General features: G+C 38.1%; 1 protein-coding gene across 2 annotated transcripts in view; it reads left to right on the forward strand.

Moving 5' to 3' along the window:
• Positions 1-20,495, forward strand: part of SEC24D (SEC24 homolog D, COPII component) — a 109,925-nt gene that overhangs the window by 39,304 nt on the left and 50,126 nt on the right. For both annotated transcript variants that reach the window (XM_024744703.1, XM_024744704.1), the window contains exon 8: positions 4,382-4,509. In XM_024744703.1, coding sequence (XP_024600471.1) covers positions 4,382-4,509 — 128 coding nt within the window. The remainder of the gene's footprint in view (positions 1-4,381; positions 4,510-20,495) is intronic.

Raw genomic sequence — 20,495 nt, forward strand, 5'->3', positions numbered from 1 at the left:
TCACGCCCCACTTCTGTATACTGGCTTAAAAAACAAATTCTTCATTGCTTTTTAAAAGTTTTATTCTTTGTGTGCATTATCGTCTTGTAACAAGTTTGTTTAGTCACCTTCACGAGCTCATTCATATGCATATTTCACTGTAAAAGATAAGTGTTTTAAAGATAAATAATTTCAATATATTATTGGAAATGTTGAGTAATGAAAATTGAGTACAATGAAAAAATATACTTTAAAGTATTCAAAAATTCTTATTTCCCACTATGTGTAACTTTGTGTGATGATGAGAATGAGGAAGATTTTATCTAAGTTATATGAAATATACAATAATAAGGGTTCAAGCATATTTACTACCTAATATTGGATTGGCCAAAAAGTTCCTTCGGGTTTTTCTGTACCATCTTACAGAAAAACCCGAATGAACTTTTTGGCCAACCCAATATTTCTTCTTCTATTCCGGTTGCCAAAACTCTTGTTTTACCCTGTGTTAGTATTCACCTGGATTCTTACAGCAATGGACCCATCTACCTGTCTCTGATCTTTTTTCCTGCTCCCAGAAGCTATCCAGTACACTCTGAATAGATTAATTTTCTTCAGGTATTTATTTGATCATATTACTAAAAAATGTCCCATCATTGCCCCTGGGCAAACAGGATTGGTCTTAACTCCTCATCCAGGATTCAAGACCTGGACCCAACTTATCTGGGATGTTGTAGAGAATTGTGATAGGTTCTAATACCACTTTTGCCATTTACTAACCCTTTGATTAAGTTAAGTCCCTTAACCTCACAGTGTCTCAGTTTTCTCCTCTGTAAAATCGGGTCATAGGGTATCAACCTCATAGGCGACTGTGAGATGAAAGTGAATTTGCATATAACAGTCTTAGAATAATGCGTAACCCACTGGCAATTATCGTTATTATTATTATCCTTTTTGTTAGTACCACATTTCTCCCTTTTCTCAGACCCTCGGCAGCAGAGCCCCCGAACTGGATTCAGCCTACAGTCATGTTAATTAATCATACAGAATAATTTGTTTCAATTTGAATTAGTTGCCATTATATAAAAATCAGAATATTTTATGTAAAGATCCATATTTCTAGCTGGTCCCCCCCCAAAATGTAAAATGTGGCAATAATAGATTGAAGATGAAAAGAAACTCAGCTTTCTTAGGTCCAGCCTTCCCCTCTTTCTGGACCCACCTGTGCAGTGAAACATGGCCAGAGAAAGGCTCACAGCCACACTGCACGGTCTGTTTAAACTCAGGACCATGAACTTCCCAGCGCATTGTCCTTCCCAAGTCCTTTCACTTTCCCACTCTCCTTAGTAACTGTTTCACAATCCCTTCTGAAACCCGTAACCTCCCATCCTTTCTTTCAGCTGCTCTTACTTCCTCCTTTCTGAGAAAAGTGCACAATCAGAAGAGAGTTCTCACCATCATATCAACCCCCTGTTGTAATGTGTCCTCAGGCTCTGCCTTCCTGATTTGGCCATAAATGTGCTCTAGTTGTAAGCCAGCCTCTCCTGCTGTGCACTACTCAAGTGTATTGCTACCGTAAGTTTCCCTACTTTATTCTGTGTCCTCAGTATTTCCCCTTTTACACAAGTATTCCCATCTTTTAAAAAACCTTCTCCTATCTTAAAAAAATAAAAATGTTCTCTTGATCCACTTCTTTTACCAGCTACCCCTCTTTCCTTTGCTCCCCTCCACGATAAAACTTGAAAGGACTATTGCCAATTCCTCGCCTGCCTTTCTCTCTTAAACTCACTCTAGGCAGCCCCCCTACCACACCCCCACTCCTCACTCCCCCATTCCACCAATTCTGTCTTCCAGGTCTCCACCACCCTCCACGTTGATAAATCCAGTGGTCATGTTGATCTGGAGGCACTGCCTGGCACAGATGCTCCTGCCTTTTCCTTGATGTACTTTCTTCACTTCACCTCCAGCACACCCAGACTCCCTTGTTTTTTCCCTTCTCAGTCCTTTAGCTGATTTCTCCTTTTCCTCTGGCTTCTTTATGTTAAGAAGACCAAGGGCTCAGTCCTCGGTAGTCTTCTCTTCTCTGGCCACCGTGATTCCCTGGGTTGTTTTAATCTAGTTTTGTGGTTTCAAATACCGTCTATATGCTAAGAACTCCCAAATATGTATCTCCAGCTCAGCTTTCAGCCCAACACCAAGACTCGTGTATCTAATTGTTTACTCAGCGTCACTGTTTGATTGCTTAATAGATTTCCCAAATGGACATATCCAAACCCAGATTCCTGATCTCCACCCACACATCTGTTTAAAAAAAAAAAACAAAAAACAAAACCCGTTCCCTTCCTGCAGCATTTCTCTTTTCTGTTGGTGGCAACTTCATGCTTCTGATTCCTCAGAATCCTAACCCTGTCCTTCTGTCATAGCCCCCATCTTCACACCTCATACATCATGCCCATCAACAAGTAAGCCACTGTACCTTCAAAATATGTCCAGAATCTGCTGCTATCAGGCTGGTTCCTGCCGCCACCCTGTTTCTCACCTTGTTACTGCACAGCCTCCAAACTGGTCTTCCTGGTTCTCCTCCCTATTACAGTCCATCCTGAAAACCACAGGTAGAGTCAACCTAAGTCCGATCACAACACTTTTCTGCTCAAAGCTTGGCAGTGTCTCCCCATTTCATTCAGAGTACAAGCCAGAGGGTTGAAAAATGGTATCAAGCATCTAGCTAATCTGGCTTCTGTGACTTCTCTGAACTCCTCAACAGCTGCTGTGCCCCACTTACCCCACTGTCAGGCTCCTGGCATTCCTCTACCAGGCCAGGCACGCCCTTGCCCCAGATACCTGCCAGATAAACCCCTTGCCACCTTGGAGTCTTTGCTCAAATGTTGCCTTGTGATGAAGACCAACTCTAACTATTTAAAATTGCGGTCTGCTTTCCACTGTGGCACCCCTTAACCAGAAATGCTTTTTTCATAGCATTTATCATCTTCTAAGGTCCTATATAATTTACTCATTTATTGAGTTTAATACTTATTGTCTGTGTCCTCTGCAAGAACATAAGCTCTGCAAGGAAGCACCTAGTCTAAAACTTAGTAGACACTCAGTAAATATCTGATGTTCTTTTGCCAAAATATAATTTAATTCAAAATTTATTTTAGATAAGTTATTCTGGTGATTTAAAAATATTCGTCATGTCATGGATAGAGTTTTAATTCTCATGTATGCCTTGAAAAAAATATTTGGTCAGGAAACCTAATGTGTTTTTTAAATAGATTAGGGTGTTTAAAAAATAATATTTCTATTTATTTATTTGTTTATTTTTTGCGGTACACGGGCCTCTCACTGTTGTGGCCTCTCCCATTTCGGAGCACAGGCTCCAGACGTGCAGGCTCAGCGGCCATGGCTCATGGGCCCAGCCACTTCACGGCACGTGGGATCTTCATGGACCGGGGCACGAACCCATGTCCCCTGCATCAGCAGGCGGACTCTCAACCACTGCGCCACCAGGGAAGCCCATATTTCTATTATTTAGAATTTTCATTTCTAAATTGAATTTCAAGTTTAGAAAAAAAAACTCATAGTCAAATGGAATCATATTTGACAAAGTATAACTTGCGGATGTGAAATGGCATACAAATACTTACCTTTCCCATAGCAGATGTATTGATAAGAAGAGGATGAAGAAGAAGTTTTATTATGTTTTGTACCTTTGCTTTATTTCTCCCATTGAATCTAAACACCTCTCAAGTCTCTGAGCATCTATATTAATACCCGGCTTCTGGAAAATAATAATAAGTTTAAAATCTCTTTTATATTTTTACAGTAGAATGCAGAGTGTTTTATTTTACAAGAAACTACAGTGTGCTTAGACTATGGATTGTAAAGTTAGACAATACTACCTTTTTTGTAGAAATCATGACGAAGTTTTACAAAGAAGACAATGCATTATCTAGAAGTACCTTTATTTTTTTAATAAATTTTATTTATTTATTTATTTTTGGCTGCGTTGGGTCTTCGTTGCTGCACACGGGCTTTCTCTGGTTGCGGCGAGCAGGGGCTATGCTTCATTGCGGTGCGCATTTTTCATTGTGGTGGCTTCTCTTGTCATGGAGCACAGGCTTCAGTAGTTGTGGCACACGGGCTCAGTAGTTGTGGCTCGCAGGCTCAGTAGTTGTGGCTCGCAGGCTGTAGAGCTCAGGCTGAGTAGTTGTGGCACACAGGTGTAGTCGCTCCGCAGCATGTGGGATCTTCCCAGACCAGGGCTTGAACCTGTGTCCCCTGCATTGGCATTCTTAACCACTGTGCCACCAGGGAAGTCCTAGAGGTACCTTTATAAGTATTTAAATATTATAGGGCAGATTTTTTTTCTAAGCTGATTTTAAGTATGCATCCTTGAATATTTCAGGCAATGCAAGTCCTCGATACATCCGTTGCACAACATACTGTTTCCCATGCACGTCAGATATGGCCAAGCAAGCTCAGATTCCATTAGCTGCCATCATCAAACCCTTTGCCACGATTCCCTCAAACGAGGTAAGTGATAAAAAAAAAAATTCAGTAATTTATCAATTCCAGAATTTTTCTTTCATCATTATTTCCCTATGCATTATTCTGTATTGTAAACAGAAAGCAGGAGTATATATAATGTGAAAAACATGTAGTCATTCAATTCATCAAGAAAACAAAAATCTGACAAACTGTTTTTTGGCATCCTGTATTCCAAACACTGATGGGCTAGGTCACTTTTTGGCTTAGTGTAGCAATGCACATATATGGGAAATATGGACTAGCACACAGTGACAAATACCCAAACCTCTTGTGAGACCCTTATGCCCTAGTTCAGGGCCCCAATATCTAGGTGCTCAGGTAAAGGAAGATGATAGAGCCTAAGGTCCTTGGTCTTACTACTCCATCTGCTTTAATAATCACTGGGCCAAGATGCTCATAAACTCCTATTTAAAGTCAGCATGATTAGAAAGCATGAGGTAGATAAACCTGTATCTTTCAACTGGGGAAGATGTACCCAATTTATAGTTAATGGGGAAAAAAGACAAGAAGTGGTGTACATCTAAGATTTCTGATATTAGGATGCTGTTAGTGGATATCATGATCAGGGCATCTACTCTATGCAGCTGCCATTCCTCCTTTTGATGCCCCTGAGTGGTGGATACCCACATGCACACGGAGACAGGCACAAGGTACTATAGCAGAGCTGGTCAGATGGGAGGTGAAGAAAAGCCTTACTTCTGGCTGGAATTTGCTTACAGTGGTCCAGTAAGCTAGGCTGAACTGAATTCTTGATTCCTTTCGCTCACTAAAAGGCCGAAGCCTCAGATTCTCTTTGCAATTTAAACCTCAGCTTGGCTTTAGTGATCCTTTGAGGTCGCTGATCTAACGCACACCTAGAAGCACCTGAGCAAGCGGTAGAGCATCTCTAAGAATAGATTTGTACCCTTTCTTGGGCCAGTCACGCTAGCCGGGATGGGGGGTAAAGTGGCCTGGGATGGGGAGGGGGCCTGCTTTGTGTCCCCTCAGGGAGGGAAGAAAGAGTAGAGAGACAGTGTCCACGTGGCAGTGGCCTTTGAGATGTCCACTTACTCGTTTTATGAGTGTAGCAGAATGCTGCCATCTCTTCTTTTTGAGAGTATAGTGAACTGGGTTAGAGCTGGGCATAGAAGACAGACTGGGCTATTCCTAAAATCCAGTCTTACATGCAGTGTGGTCTCATAGTTGTAAATCAAGAATTACATTCAGTATTTACTTACTTTAGGCATGGTGTCTTCTATGATGGTCCCAGAAATTTAATGTAATGCTCATAAACTTCTCTTTAAAATCTCTGTACTTAATAAAGTGGACCCATATATAATGACAAAAAGATCCATGCTAAATAAGATATATGTGTTTTGAATACTAACTAGCTACTTTAACCAGATATTTTTCAACATTTTATTATGAAAGTGTTTGAACATACAGAAAATTTAAAAGAATTTTACAGTGAACGCCTATATACCTGCCACCTAGATTCTACCATTAACATTTAACTACACTTGTTTTATCACACATTGACCCATCTGTCCATCAATTCATCTTTTTTATGCATTTCAAAATGAATTGCAGTTATAAGTATACTTCCCCATAAATACTGCAGCATGCATATCATTAGCCAGGGTTTAATATTTGGTTATATATTATTTTTCCTTTTGCGACAAAATTCATTTACAATAAAATGCACATATCTTAAACATTTTACTGAGTTTTGACAAATGCGTACACCTGTGTAATCCAAACCCCTGTCAAGATATGGCACATTACTGTCACCCTAGAAAGTTATCTCATGCCCCTTCCTCAGTCAGCCTCCCAGCCCTTCTCCTAGCCTCCCTTCTCTGACAACCATTGTTCTGATTTTTTTTTCCCCCACCATAGATTTGTTTTGCTTGTTCTAGGTCTTCATATAAATAGACTTACAGAGTCCACATTCTTTTGTGTAAGTTTCTCTCACCCAGCATCATGTTTTAAGGAGCCATCACGTTGTTGCCAGTTTCAGTGGTTTGTTCCTTTTTTATTGCTGAACAGTATTTCATTGTGTAGATATACCAGTTTGCTTATCTACTCTTTTACTGATGAACAGCTGGGCTATTTCTACTTTTTGGCTTTTGTGAATAAAGCAGCTTCTATAAATATTCTAATACAAGTCTTCCTGTGGATATGTATTCATTTCTCCTGGATTAATACCTGTGAGTAGATTGCTGGCTAATGGGGTACATGTTTATTTAGTTTTATAAGAAGCTGCCAGATCATTTTCCAAAGTGGTTATATGATTTTACAGTCCTTTCAACATGGTATCTGAGTTCCAGTTGCTCTATATCCTCTCCAACCTTTGGTATTGTCTTTTTAATTTTGGCAGTTCTGATGGCTGTGTAGTAGTATCCATGAGAGGTTTTTTTTTTTAATCTTGATCCTTTGAACAAAATTTAAAGTACTGGTGAATAGTATCACACCCACGTACATACCACCATCATTAACAAATATTAATATTTTGTCGTATTTGCTTGAGATCATTTTCTGAGAATTAAAACTTCATAGCTACATAGGATGTCTCCTCTAATCAGGCCATTCTTCTCTTCCCCCCCAATCCAGACACAAACACTAATGAATTTGATGTGTAATCCTTCCTACATGTGGATTTTATATATTGACTTCATATGCATGTATCCATAACAATATGTAGTATTTTTTGCTTTTTAATGAATCAGTTACTTTTAAATAAGTAAAATATAAACATTCAAAAGATGAAAAGAGTATACAATGAAAAAGGTCCATTCCTGGGCTTCCCTGGTGACGCAGTGGTTGGGAGTCCACCTGCTGATGCAGGCGACACAGGTTCATGCCCCGGTCTGGGAAGATCCCACATGCCGCAGAGTGGCTGGGCCCGTGAGCCACGGCCGCTGAGCCTGCGCGTCCGGAGCCTGTGCTCTGCAGCGGGAGAGGCCACAGCAGTGAGAGGCCCGTGTACCGCAAAAAAAAAAGGTCCATTCCTACTCCACTCCCCACCCTTACAGACAATTTTTACCCATTCTTTGTGATTCCTCCTAGAAATAAATATGCATATACCAGCATATCAATATCCATCCTTAAAAAAATATATATATATAAATGATAGTATAGCACACACACGGTTTGGCCCTGTTCTTTTTTCAGTTAATATGACTGGCACTTCATTCATGTTGCTACCTACAGAGCGGCCTCATCCTTTGCAACAGCTGTGTAGTATGATATATTAGTAAGACAAACACTGTTGTAACTGTAGGTGTCAATTTTAAGTTACCTACAGATTTCAGAAATGTGAAAATTTAAGAACATGAATCCTAAAATTGAAGGAAATATGTTAACATAATGTACATGGGATTGCAGCAGATGTGCACGCTGTCTTACTCATTCCCACACTGTCTGAATCTTTCTACAGTGATCTTCTGTTATTTTCATAATCAGGAGAAGATGACAGTTCTACCCTGAAAGAAATCTAGGCAGCAACTTTATTGTTTATCAATATGGGATGTATGCTCCCCAGCAGGGTTAGCTTGAGTGCATCTTGTTCATGGCAATGAGTTTGCAGTTTTCATTACATGCTAGCAAAAAACCTCTCCTCCCTGCCCCCTCCCCACTAGGCAGCTGACCTGGGTCATGCATGCAAGGAACAGAACAAAATTCAACGTTCTCCAGACCCCAAACCAGAGTGTGTAACCACCCTCTTGTTATCACCATTTCATATTAACAATGAAATTATTCAGTAACGTTTCCTGAAAATGAAACCTTGTATTTAGTTTTTTGGTTGAAAAAAGGTTTCAAACATTAGTCCAAACCTCCCCCTAGACGTATATACACATTCCATACACACACTGAATGTGTGTGCTTTCTATTTTCTGAAGTTGTTTGATCTAACCAAATAGCACCTTCTCACCAGCATAAGGTTTTCCCTTAGTGAAATTTATGCTGTATTTTAGTTTCTGTGCTTTCCAAAGTAATAAGTAGATGAGTTTAGAGTGATGGCTTATTTTCAGAATCTGACTTAGGCTGAAACTCTGCTTAAGCAAATAACACACTCTAGTCTTTCCATGTTGCTATAGACCCTGTGTGCTGACCAGGTAAACGTATTTTCTCTATTCAGCCTCTCTCTACAGAAGCCTTTCCTTTTTTCTTAGACCTTCAAGAACAGGATTACTTAAAGATATATTTATGTATTATACCTATGAATATTTATATATATTTATGTATAATTAGTTTATATAGCTTATATATATAATTGAGGTAAAATCAATGAACAAAATTGTAAGCTATTTAATGGATATACTGTATTTGAGAAGGATTACTATTTCTTATATAGCAGTGTGTCCTGGGTTGAATGAAGACATTCTCTATTTTAAAGAATACTTTACTTTTATTTGTTGAAATAGACTTAAAGGTGAAAAAAAAGAAATGTAAAAGGGATGCTAAAACACCAGGAAGAAGTTCCTAAAGGTTGTGCCCTCAAGAAAGTTGTCTCCCTCTTTGGGCATTTAACTGGACCTGAACGTGGAGAGGCGCTAGCGTTAGGCAACCATCACTGCTCCTCTCTGCCACTGCCTGGATCAAAGTCTAGGTCACCAAGCATCTGGGCCTTCTTGACAGCTTCCCCTCTTGTGGTTTCCATGACACCTTTCTGGTGTATTTTTTCCTGCTTCACAAGCAGGGAACATTTTAGTTCCCTTTGTTGTCTTCCTGACATCTAATATTGGGGTTCATTAAGGCTTGGGGTCTCCTCTTTTCTCTCGCATACTCCCTATCCCCCCAAGGACTAAGTATCATCTATAACAGCTACTAGAGTAGCTAGAGAGAATAATAGTAGTCAAAACTTATAGAGTACTCATTGAGCACGATTATAAGTTTTTAACTGTATTTTATTTATTTCATCCTCACATACACCTATTTATTGTTCCATTTTAGATATAAGGAAACAGGCACAGAGTTAGATAACTCATTAAGGCCAATGGCTGCTAAGTAACAGAGCTAGGATTCCAAGCCAGGCAGTCAGAACCCGAGTCCCTAACTCTAAATCACTATGCTGTTGCTCCCTTATTCATTCATCCCTGTATCTGTAACCCCACATTCACATATCCAAATGCCTTTCTGAAATCTCTCCTTGGGTAACTCATAGACCCCTCAAACTTAACATGCTCAAAAGTGAATTTCTGATCTCTAGACCCTAAGCCTGTTCATACTTCCACATATCCATAAACGGCATTATCATTTATTTAATTGTTCAAGCCCGAAACTAAACAATTAGCGCTAATAATAGAAAATAAGGGGCATGCTGATTTTTGATATTTATAATCTATAATCAAGGTAATAAGTTTTAAAGTATGTTTCTTGAAGGTAAATGAATTACATGAATACTGCTATTCTCCCTGTGAGTAGCATTTTAATTTATTTTCCTCTAGAATAAATGGCTTGCTTATTTTTAGATATAGTAAAACTTTTCCTATAAGGAAAATCCAGATAAGGGTTTTATTCCTTATCTGACTAATATTACCATCATTACTGCAATTTAAAAAAAGATATCCTTCAAGATATCCTGATATGGCATTGATCAAAAGGATTTATTTAGTACAGTTTTGTGTGTTTTTTTAAAGTCAGTTCTGTTGTTTGACAGAACCTTTAAAGCATGTCATGGTGTTAGCAACGGACTATAAAAATAAACCGAGCCCAGGCAGTTACCATCTGAGAATGTTCCCTGTGAGCGTTTGCTTTGGAGATGTATGCTATTTCCAAGAGCATATCTGTGTCATCTTTGTTTAATATTTCATATTCCTTACCATAAATTTTAACTTTTTTTGGTATGTGTTTTATGTGAAACCCATTGCCATATTTAATATAATTAACTATGAGGTATTTATTCAGCAAAAGTAATCAGTTATCTTGTAAGCTCTTTTGCTTGGTAACCTGTGATTTTATTTTTGATGCCGTCTTTTAAGACTGAGGTAGAAATGGTATAGATTTCCAGCACAAAGGATTGAAGATTATACTTAATTTTGCATTTTCTTCAAAATAGGAAATCTTTAGATTTTGGGCAAGTACATACATCATCTAATTATACATGAAATTAAATAATTTCACCTATAAACCAGATGGCAGAAGCTTTTACTCCATCTGTGAATAGATTCAGGAATATCTGTGTATTTTTTTTTTAGATTATAAACGGATATAACAGTCAAAGTAATTTCCTTCCTTATTGAATTAATTTAATCAGATAAATTTTTATCCAAGACTTTAAACTTCACTTGATTTATAATCCCCTACTTATTTTATAGGAACTGAGCTGGACTTTAGGAACATGGGGAAAAACAAGACCAGTTATTATTGTCTAGAACGTATAGAAAATCTGCTGGGACAGAGCTAATTTTTGTACAGTGTGAAGAAGGCTGTAATGGAAATAATCTCATTCTTTGGAGTTTAGGTTCAGGGAAATTTTACATTAGTTATGACTTAATGAATAAAGAAGTTTGTACTGTTATTAAATACTGTTTAAATTATTTTTCTTTATGATTATTCATATTCTGATAGATTCGGTAGGTATGAAGAAGATGCCATTGGAAAGAAAAAGGGATGGATGTCAATGAACTGACAAATGAGGTTAACAAAAAGGGAAAAGACTGTAAGAGAATATACTAAACACCAACACATTATGTCCACATCCATCACCTGCAGAGAGCGTTGCTTGGTCACACACTTGACTTAGCCAATCTTGCTGGCATGAGTTGGCAGAGTTTAGGCAGAGTTTCCACTGCTGTTTAATGCATCAAAGGAAAAAAATTCTGCCTCACTGTAGTATTTTGTTTGTGTGTCAGCAACTTTTTTAAAGGAAGATAGCTTGTGAAATGGTTGTTATCCGAGTTTTATAGGTATAGAAGTTCTACAGGTTCTGGGGCAATGAAAGTCACACAGCTAATAAGTAATGCTGCTGAAACTCAAGTTTCCAAATTCCGAGTTCTTTCAGCAACATCTATCTTGTTGAGGTTTTATTTGGTTAAACACATAAAATAGCATTCCTTTCTCTTGCTGGCAGTTGTTTTAGCAATGGGCCTCCTGTTTCTGCAAGCTTGTGAGTTATCTTGACATGTCCATCTTAGACCTCTTTTCTTGAAGTCTTTTGACTTCAAGCTGCTGCTTAGTGCTCCTTGAAGGCAAAGACCATCCAGAATCTGGCAGTGGGCTGGGCATACAGTAGAGGTTCTAGGTGAGTAAATGCATTCTTCTGAGGATTGGGTAGACATGACATTTAAAAGACAAAGACAAATCAAACTACAAAACAGTGGTTGATTTCTAGGTATTTTAGGCTTCTGACAAACTCTGTGGATAAAGAAAAAAATCATTTGAGAGATCACAGATATATTCTATCACATTAATGAGAGAGGTTATATTTCATTATAGAGCAGAACAGCTAAACAAGTAGGAAGAATTTTTGACCATATAAAGATATTTCAGAAACCAATAAAAATTGACTACTTTCTCCAAAGCACCATAGATAGTAATCAATAGGTGGAACACCTGTTGGGTCAGGAGCCAGGAAATGACTGTAGGTCTCCGCTGTGCCTTGTATTGTGACCTTGGGCGCCATTCCCAAGAGGGAGAAGCCTGGCTCAGATGTTTTATAAATCTAGAAGGCTGCTAGTGTCTACTTTACTTTTCCACTCTTTATTGGACTTTCAGCGTGGATTACCATGTGTTTGTCACACATCCTATGTGTTATTAGAAATATATGTGAATATGTTGTACAACCCAACCCAAAGGGGTTTCGTTTATATTTGCTTTTAGTATAAGAAATCTGTAGTATATTATTCACTTTAAAAAGCACATGAAGATTGTGAGACTATGCATTTTTTATATATAGCCCCAATTTAGCTAGCTTTAGTGATAAGTACGCTCTGAAATGAAACTGATTACTGCATAATATCGTGTCCTTTGAAGAACTTAAAGAAGACTTATATCTTAAATTATTTTAAAATGAAAGCTTCAAAAACCTGAATCTGTTTTTTAATATGTGCATTGTAGTCTTAAATTGTTTGCTTTAATGCAATATCTTAAAAGTATTAATATAAAAACTTGGAAAAATAAAATCTATGTACTCGTGTAGAAATAGAATTACGAATATAACACTTAAAATACTTAACGTATAGGGCTTCCCTGGTGGCGCAGTGGTTGAGAGTCCGCCTGCCGATGCAGGGGACACGGGTTCGTGCCCCAGTCCGGGAAGATCCCACATGCCGCGGAGCGGAGCGGCTGGGCCTGTGAGCCATGGCCGCTGAGCCTGCGCGTCCGGAGCCTGTGCTCCGCAGCGGGAGAGGCCACAACAGTGAGAGGCCCACGTACCGCAAAAAAAAAAAAAAAAAAAAAAAAAAAGTATAAAGTTACTTTAGAAACTAAATCTTATCCCTTAAGGATTTTGGCCACTGTTTGTATAGTGCTATGAAAAAGTACTATGAAAAAGCTAGGCAGCTGAAGAACAGAATGTAATCCCTTTTTAGAATGGTGTTATAGCAGGCATACAGGGAGAGTCACATTTGTCAGGTCAAAGGTTGTTAGAATTCTATTTTAAGTTACAATTTAGAAGTTTAAATATACCAAGCTTATATTTTCAATCACAGAATTATTCATGTAACTCTTTAGTTTTATTTTTTTAATTAAATGGAGAGTAACATCAGGAGAAACAAGAATGAAAAAGAAAGCATTCTTCCTTGGTTTAACTTTCAGTGAATCCAGGTGTGGGTTTTATGACCTTCACTGCCTGGCAATTGAGTATACAGCATCCATCACATAGGAGCCGAGAAGACCAGGCTCCCTGGATGTAGAATGCTGGGCATCTGTGAGGAGCCACCACAGGAGAGGAAGTATTTTAGAGCCTCTCACTATCATTTTCATCAATTCTAAGGCCCACATTTTCTCACATTTTAACATTTCTAAAAGAGAAATATATCTTCCTAACAGTGACTTCTTAGCATTGTGTCATGTTGAGTTGGAAGCTTTGATGAGATTTTAGAATCAGTGAAGTAACACTATTTCTACACTGCTTCGTTATTACTAACTTCAGTCACATTTTATGGATATTTAGGTAATACAAGAACTTAACATTTCTGCAGTTGATGTGTCTCCTCAGTGCTCAAGTATACGAAAGTCAAAATTTTAAAGGTTTTTATTTGAAAGTTTCCTAAGCAACAAGTTCTCACTGAATAAAAGGCTAAAAAAAATTAATATAAAGTCATATTTTTAAGGATGGAAGGAAGAGAAAGCCCTATGCAAACCTGTAATTTGAAATTGTTTCCTGAAATGTTTGAAAATAGCACCCAAGTTTGTCTGATGCACAAGTGATTTGGGGACCATTTCGTTGTCAGGAATTGAACGTCGTGTGGCTAAGGTGGTACAGGCAGGAATTTGAGCGTCAATTGAAGTTCAGTGCACAAATTGACTACCACTTCTAGCAGTCTGACCTTGAAAATTTTTACTTAACTTTTTTGAACCTCATTTCTCATAAAATTATAACACCGCTTAACTCTTAGTTGTTTAAAAATAAAATAAACTGGATGAGAAATGATATCTTTATCATTAGTTATGATTATTTGCTGTACCGTATAAATTCCTGTTAGGAAAATTTAATTTGATCCAACAATCATTGATTTGGGGTTTCTACTATGTGCAAGGAAGAGAAGTATGAAAACGACAGTAATTTAAATTTACCGGAAGTGTATACATCTAAGAGACATATTATCATACCCCTTCAGTGATTCTAGCTACATATCTTACATAAGAAGAAGGAGGAAACTGATGTGGATGCCACAATTTATATCCATATAAAAGGGAAAGAGCTACTCATTTACGTTTTTTAAAAAATGTTGCATGGTCTCTGTCATTTGATATTACATCACTATTTTCTATTTTTACTATTCAAATGATAAACACCCACCGTTATATAAACATTTCTATAGCTTTTGTTTTTTCATAAGGTGCTTCATGGACATTTGCTGGAATAATTTTCTCTCCATCTCCCACACAGTGTCCTGTCCTTTTAGCCTAGTTAATTACTATTCACCTTTTAGATTTCAGTTCAAGGTCACCTCCTCCGGATAGCTTTCCAGGATACCCCACATTATACTCCCTGGAGCTCTCCTAATACTGTGTATCACCGTTTGCAATTTTGTATTGGTGTATTTGATTCCTGTCTTTCTCCCACTAGGTTCTATGAGGGTAAGGACCACCTGTAATTTTTCCTCACTATTTTATTCCCAAGACCTAAAACAGTTCCTGGAAAACCTTTGTGTTAAATCAATATTTAACATGATAGTTTCATTCCACAATATCATTTGTATTTGGAAGTAAATTAGACTTTTGAGGCCAAGTAATTTGATGAGATTTTCACATAGAGATCTATGCTGAAACACTTATTGAGCATGTACTTTATGTAAAAATGCTGCATTTGCTACTGAACAGGTTCCAAGGTAATTTAAAAAGGAACTGACAGGGCTTCCCTGGTGGCGCAGTGGTTGAGAGTCCGCCTGCCGATGCAGGGGACACGGGTTCGTGCCCTGGTCCAGGAGGATCCCACATGCCGGGGAGCAGCGGGGCCCGTGAACCATGGCCCCCGAGCCTGTGCTCCGCAGCGGGAGAGGCCGCAACAGTGAGAGGCCCGCGTACTGCAAAAAAAAAAAAAGGAACTGACAATCCAGGAGCCAAGTTGTGCTGACTAGGACAATAGTTGCTTAAAGAATTTCCTGGACAGTAAAATTCTTCATACGTTTAGCTTAGGTTTCACTTTATTCTCCCGCCCAGTATTTGTTTCTTTCCATATCATCTCACTATAAAGTGAAGATATACTGTGTGTGTGTGTGTGTGTGTGTGTGTGTGTGTGTGTGTGTGTGTATTTATGAGAGAGGGGGGAGGATATATGGACATACATGTTTAAAAAAAGATTAAAATCTTTAAAATATTATTTGGGAAAATAAGAGCATCTTTGACTTTCTTGAACAATATGTCTGCAAAATACAGGTAAAACAGAAGAGCCATAATGATGAACTCTAGTGTATGTAGATATCATGGAACTCATCCACCACAGAGTTCACTCTTTTAAAAAAAATAATTAAGTAGTTAATTTTTGGCTGCGTTGGGCCTTCGTTGCTGCGCGTGGGCTTTCTCTAGTTGCAGCGAACGGGGGCTACCCTTCATTGAAGTTTGTGGGCTTCTCACTGCAGTGGCTTCTCTTGTTGCGGAGCACGGGCTCTAGGTGCGCAGGCTTCAGTAGTTGCAGCACGTGGGCTCAGTAGTTGTGGCTCGTGGGTTCTAGAGCGCAGGCTCAGTAGTTGTGGCGCACGGGCTTAGTTGCTCCACGGCATGTGGGATCTTCCCGGACCAGGGCTCAAACCCGTGTCCCCTGCATTGGCAGGCAGATTCTTAACCACGGCGCCACCAGGGAAGTCCCAAGTTCACTCTTCTTAATCCAGAACTGAACTACCAAGGTAAATTGATGTATGTCATAGTCTTTAACATGAGCATGAGATTTAAGTTTCTTTTTGTTTACTATATTCCATACTCTCTTCTCCACAGTTTAAAAAGTTTTGAAAAACTCTTTTATATAAGTACTTCAAACATTAGTTTTGTCTGCATTTCTCCTTTTCCTGTAGAAAAAGGATAGAAAATTTATTAGCTCATATTTATCAATTTTTATTATTCATTTGATAAATTAAAAAGTCATCTTTCCTCTCCTTCCAGCTCATTATTGATATATAATAAATATATAAATGTGTTGATTTCTCTAGATGCTTTCAAATTGGTCACACACATTTTTTAAATTAAAAATTTCTTCTCAACTTTTTTTAAAACCCTGTTTTCAAGTCTTACCTCCCAATGTCTTTGGTCTATTTGCCAAGATCAAATTAACTCACAAAAGATAATTTGCTGCATTACTTGGAAGTGGCCTGGCCAGTGCATGGGGCTGTCCACCAGGGATGGTGACCTTGATAGCACATCGGACTGCATGAATCTTAGAGTCCTGTATTTTTTTCCCACTCTAAAAGCAATTCATATAAAAAGCTTGGATAAATGTGTAGCTTCTGTAGGTGTCAACTCTGAAAAGGGAAATAGTAATTTGACTTTTCTGATATCCTTATTTACAGAATCAGTTTTATAATCACATGCATTTTTAGGAATTTTTCAATTGTTTTGTACAACATAATCTGGGCAATAATACATTGTTTTGTGATATGATGAGCAGTGTCCATTTTTATGAAGGATTACTAATTTACTTACTCTATTTCAACAAGAATTTTTTTTCTTTTTTTATTGAAGTATAGTTGATTTACAACGTAGTGTTAATTTGAGGTGTACAGCAAAGTGATTCAGTTATACATACACACATATATACATATATATATATTTTTTTTAGATTCCTTTCCCTTACAGGTTATTACAAAATATTGAGTATAGTTCCTTGTGCTAAACAGTAGGTCCTTATTGGTTATCTGTTTTATATATAGTAGTGTATGTATGTTAGTCCCAAACTCCTAATTTATCCCTCCCCCCCTTTTCCCCTTGGTAAACATGTTTCTTTTCTATGGCTCTATTTCTGTTTTGTATATAAGTTCATCATGTCATTTTTTCCCTAGATTTCACATATAAGGGGTATCATATGATATTTGTCTTTCTGTGTCTGGCTTACTTCACTTAGTATGACAATCCATGAAATAATGGAAAAGAATAGAAAATTTATTAGCTCATATTTATAATGCAAATGGCATTATTTCATTCTTTTTTATGGCTAAGTAATATTCCGTTGTGTAAATATACCACATCTTCTTTATCCATTCATCTGTTGGTGGACATTTAGGTTGCTTCCATGTCTTGGCTATTGTAAATAGTGCTGCTGTGAACATTGGGGTGCAAGTATTTTTTCGAATTAGAGTTTTGTCCAGATATGTGCCCAGGAGTGGGAATGCAGGATCATACGGTAGCCCTATTTTCAGTTTTTGAAGGAACCTCCATACTGTTCTCCACAGTCACTGTACCAACTTGTATTCCCACCAACAGTGTAGGAGGGTTCCCTTCTCTCCACACCCTCTCCAGCATTTATAATGTATAGACTTCTTGATGATGGCCATTCTGACTGGTGTGAGGTGATATTACATTGTAGTTTTGATTTACATTTCTCTAATAATTAGTGATGTTGAGCATCTTTTCATGTGCCTTTTGGCCATCTGTGTGTCTTCTTTGGAGAAATCTCTATTTAGATCTTCTGCCCATTTTTTGATTGGGTTGTTTGGATTTTTTGATATTGAGCTGTATGAGCTGTTTATATATTTTGGAGATTAATCCCTTGTCGGTCATATCATTTGCAAATGTTTTCTCCCATCCTGCATGTTGTCTTTTTATTTTCTTTATGGTTTCCTTTGCTGTGCAAAAGCTTTTACGTTTAATTAGGTCCCATTTGTTTGTTTTTGTTTTTATTTCCATTACTCTAGGAGACGGATCCAAAAAGATATTGCTGCAATTTATGTCAAAGAGTGTTCTGCCTGTGTTTTCCTCTAGGAGTTTTATAGTATCAGGTCTTACATTTAAGTTTCTCATCCATTTTTAGTTTATTTTTGTTTACGGTATTAGAGAATGTTCTAATTTCATTCTTCTCCCTGTATCTGTCCAGTTTTCTCAGCACCACTTATTGAAGAGACTGTCTTTTCTCCATTGTATATTCTTGCCTCCTTTGTCATAGATCAATTGACCGTAGGTGCGTGGGTTTATTTCTTTCTATGCTATTCAATGGGTATTGAATTCAACAAACATTTACTCTTTACCCAGTATGTGCCAGGTACTCTTCTTGGTCCTGGGATATGTCAGTGAACAAAACAGACAAAGACCTCTGACCTCATCGAGCTCACATTTTAACAGAAAGAGGCAAGACAATGGACCTGATAATGAGAAAATTATTGAACAAATGGAGGAGGGAAAAAGTAGAGCAGATTGTGGGATGAGAACTGCCCGCGGGAGGGAGTAGAGTGCAGGTTTCTGATTGAATAGGTTAGACAGGTATGCCTGATTGAGAGGGTGTCATTTAAATAATAGACTTGACTCATGCATAGGGGGGAACATTTTGAAGGTGTTTTCATGGCCATAAAGAAGTGAGATAAATGGAGGGAAAACATCTGACTTGTAATTCTGTCAGAGAGACAAAGGAAGTTTGCCTCTAGGCTTATTATCTTTAACGCTTTCATCTTTAAAGTGGAGTATTTTACAACTTTCCTTTGAGGAACAAAATACTGCCAATCATTTTGTTATGGAAGAAAGAAACTTGATTCATAGAGTTTTTAAGTCTACAATATATTTTCATCATCTGCGGAACGTGCGTTCTTATAGCAGTTGAACATGGCTTCTGCAAGTGGTCTATAATTAGACAACAAAATGTAATTCTTCCTTAGGGACCAAAGATAAACTGTAATAGGTCAAAGTTTAAAAGAAATGTGGGAAAATGTCTCTCAGCTATAGAATTCCTGAATATCATAGCTCCTTGAGAGGGAATGTCTTACTCAAATTGCCAACACGTGTTCCAGGAAGAAAAATGAGGCTGATCTTTGCAAATATACCCGTAACTTGAAAGACTGCATCAGCATAACCCAATCCAAACAGAGCAGTTTTTGGTTAAGAATCATTTCTCACGGTTTATAATTTAGTCATGAACTATGACTTCCATTCAGGAAAACTGATATTATGGTGCTCTCCGAACTGCACTGGTATTTATTTTCCCTTTCGAAACTCTGGATGCCCCGTCACGAGGAGCAGCCCTTTCATAGACTTGAGCATATAGTCCAATTTGACCTTCCCACTAAAAAGTCCCCCTGGCATTAGAGGGCCTGGGGAGAAAGATCCCAGCTGTGTTTGCTTTAAGACGCTATTGGCCATTGCAAGAGAAGAGTCTCCCGGTGTAGTAGTTTGTTGGGATGAACTTATTTAACATATTAAGGTTTTTCGCACCCACACCCAATCTTCTGTGATAAAAGAACTGGCAAATATCCTCATGTCCAAACGTGACTTCTGTATTTTCCTTCTTCCTTCATTTTTTTTGTTTTCATTCAGACTTCAGTTTTTCCTTTTCCCCTCCCTTCCTCCCTCCTTTTCTTATCATTTATTCAGTAAATATTTATTGAGCATATACTCTGAAATACAGGCCCTGGGGATCAGTGGTGAACCTGAGGTTTATCTAAGCTGTTGAGGAATGAATTTTTTTATAGTTAGAAATTTACCTTAAAAATTAGATCTAATACTCAAACATCTTTTGAGTTTATTTTTAAAAGAGTTTTTAGGAATTGAATAAAATACAGGGGATGATGAGACAAACAGAAATTCTAAAGATCCCTCATGGTAATTGTAAAGCATACGATAGAATTTACTAATTGGTAGGCAGGTTTCAAAACCTATACCAACCATTCTTCTAAAGACATGATTTTTGTTTCGTGAACAGTGAAATCTCTTAACTATGTCCTCTCAGAATTGTTACTATGCAGCAACAACTGATTTGAGATGAGAGAGAGAGAGAGAAACCTGGCCAGTGAGGACATACTACTCTACCTGGCTTTGACAACTCTCCATAAATTCACTCCATCCTTCCTCTTTATCTTCCTTCTTCTCAGCTGGACTAGGCTACTTGCATGCTAACCACCAACAGACGCCAAGCTCAGGCTTTTCTTCCCGAGTTGTGCTGTTCTCACTCTTCCCTCTCTGTCAGTCAGGGGAAATGTATCTCTGCGTAACTACCCACCTTGAAAGAATGCTTGATTGACCACTCCCCCGTGCCCAGCCCCGCCCCCCACCACCACAAGTGATTTCTTCTTTTGTCTGTGCCTTTTGCTTAGCGCCTATCATGAACTGCCCCTGGTAGTCATGGTGGTATATTTGTGGGTACCTGGTGGATAGTTCGTTTGTTCATTCAAAAACTATCACTGCCCACTCTCTCA

Source organism: Neophocaena asiaeorientalis, unplaced genomic scaffold, assembly GCF_003031525.2.
Source record: "Neophocaena asiaeorientalis asiaeorientalis breed wild unplaced genomic scaffold, Neophocaena_asiaeorientalis_V1.1 scaffold309, whole genome shotgun sequence".
NCBI lineage: Eukaryota > Metazoa > Chordata > Mammalia > Artiodactyla > Phocoenidae > Neophocaena > Neophocaena asiaeorientalis.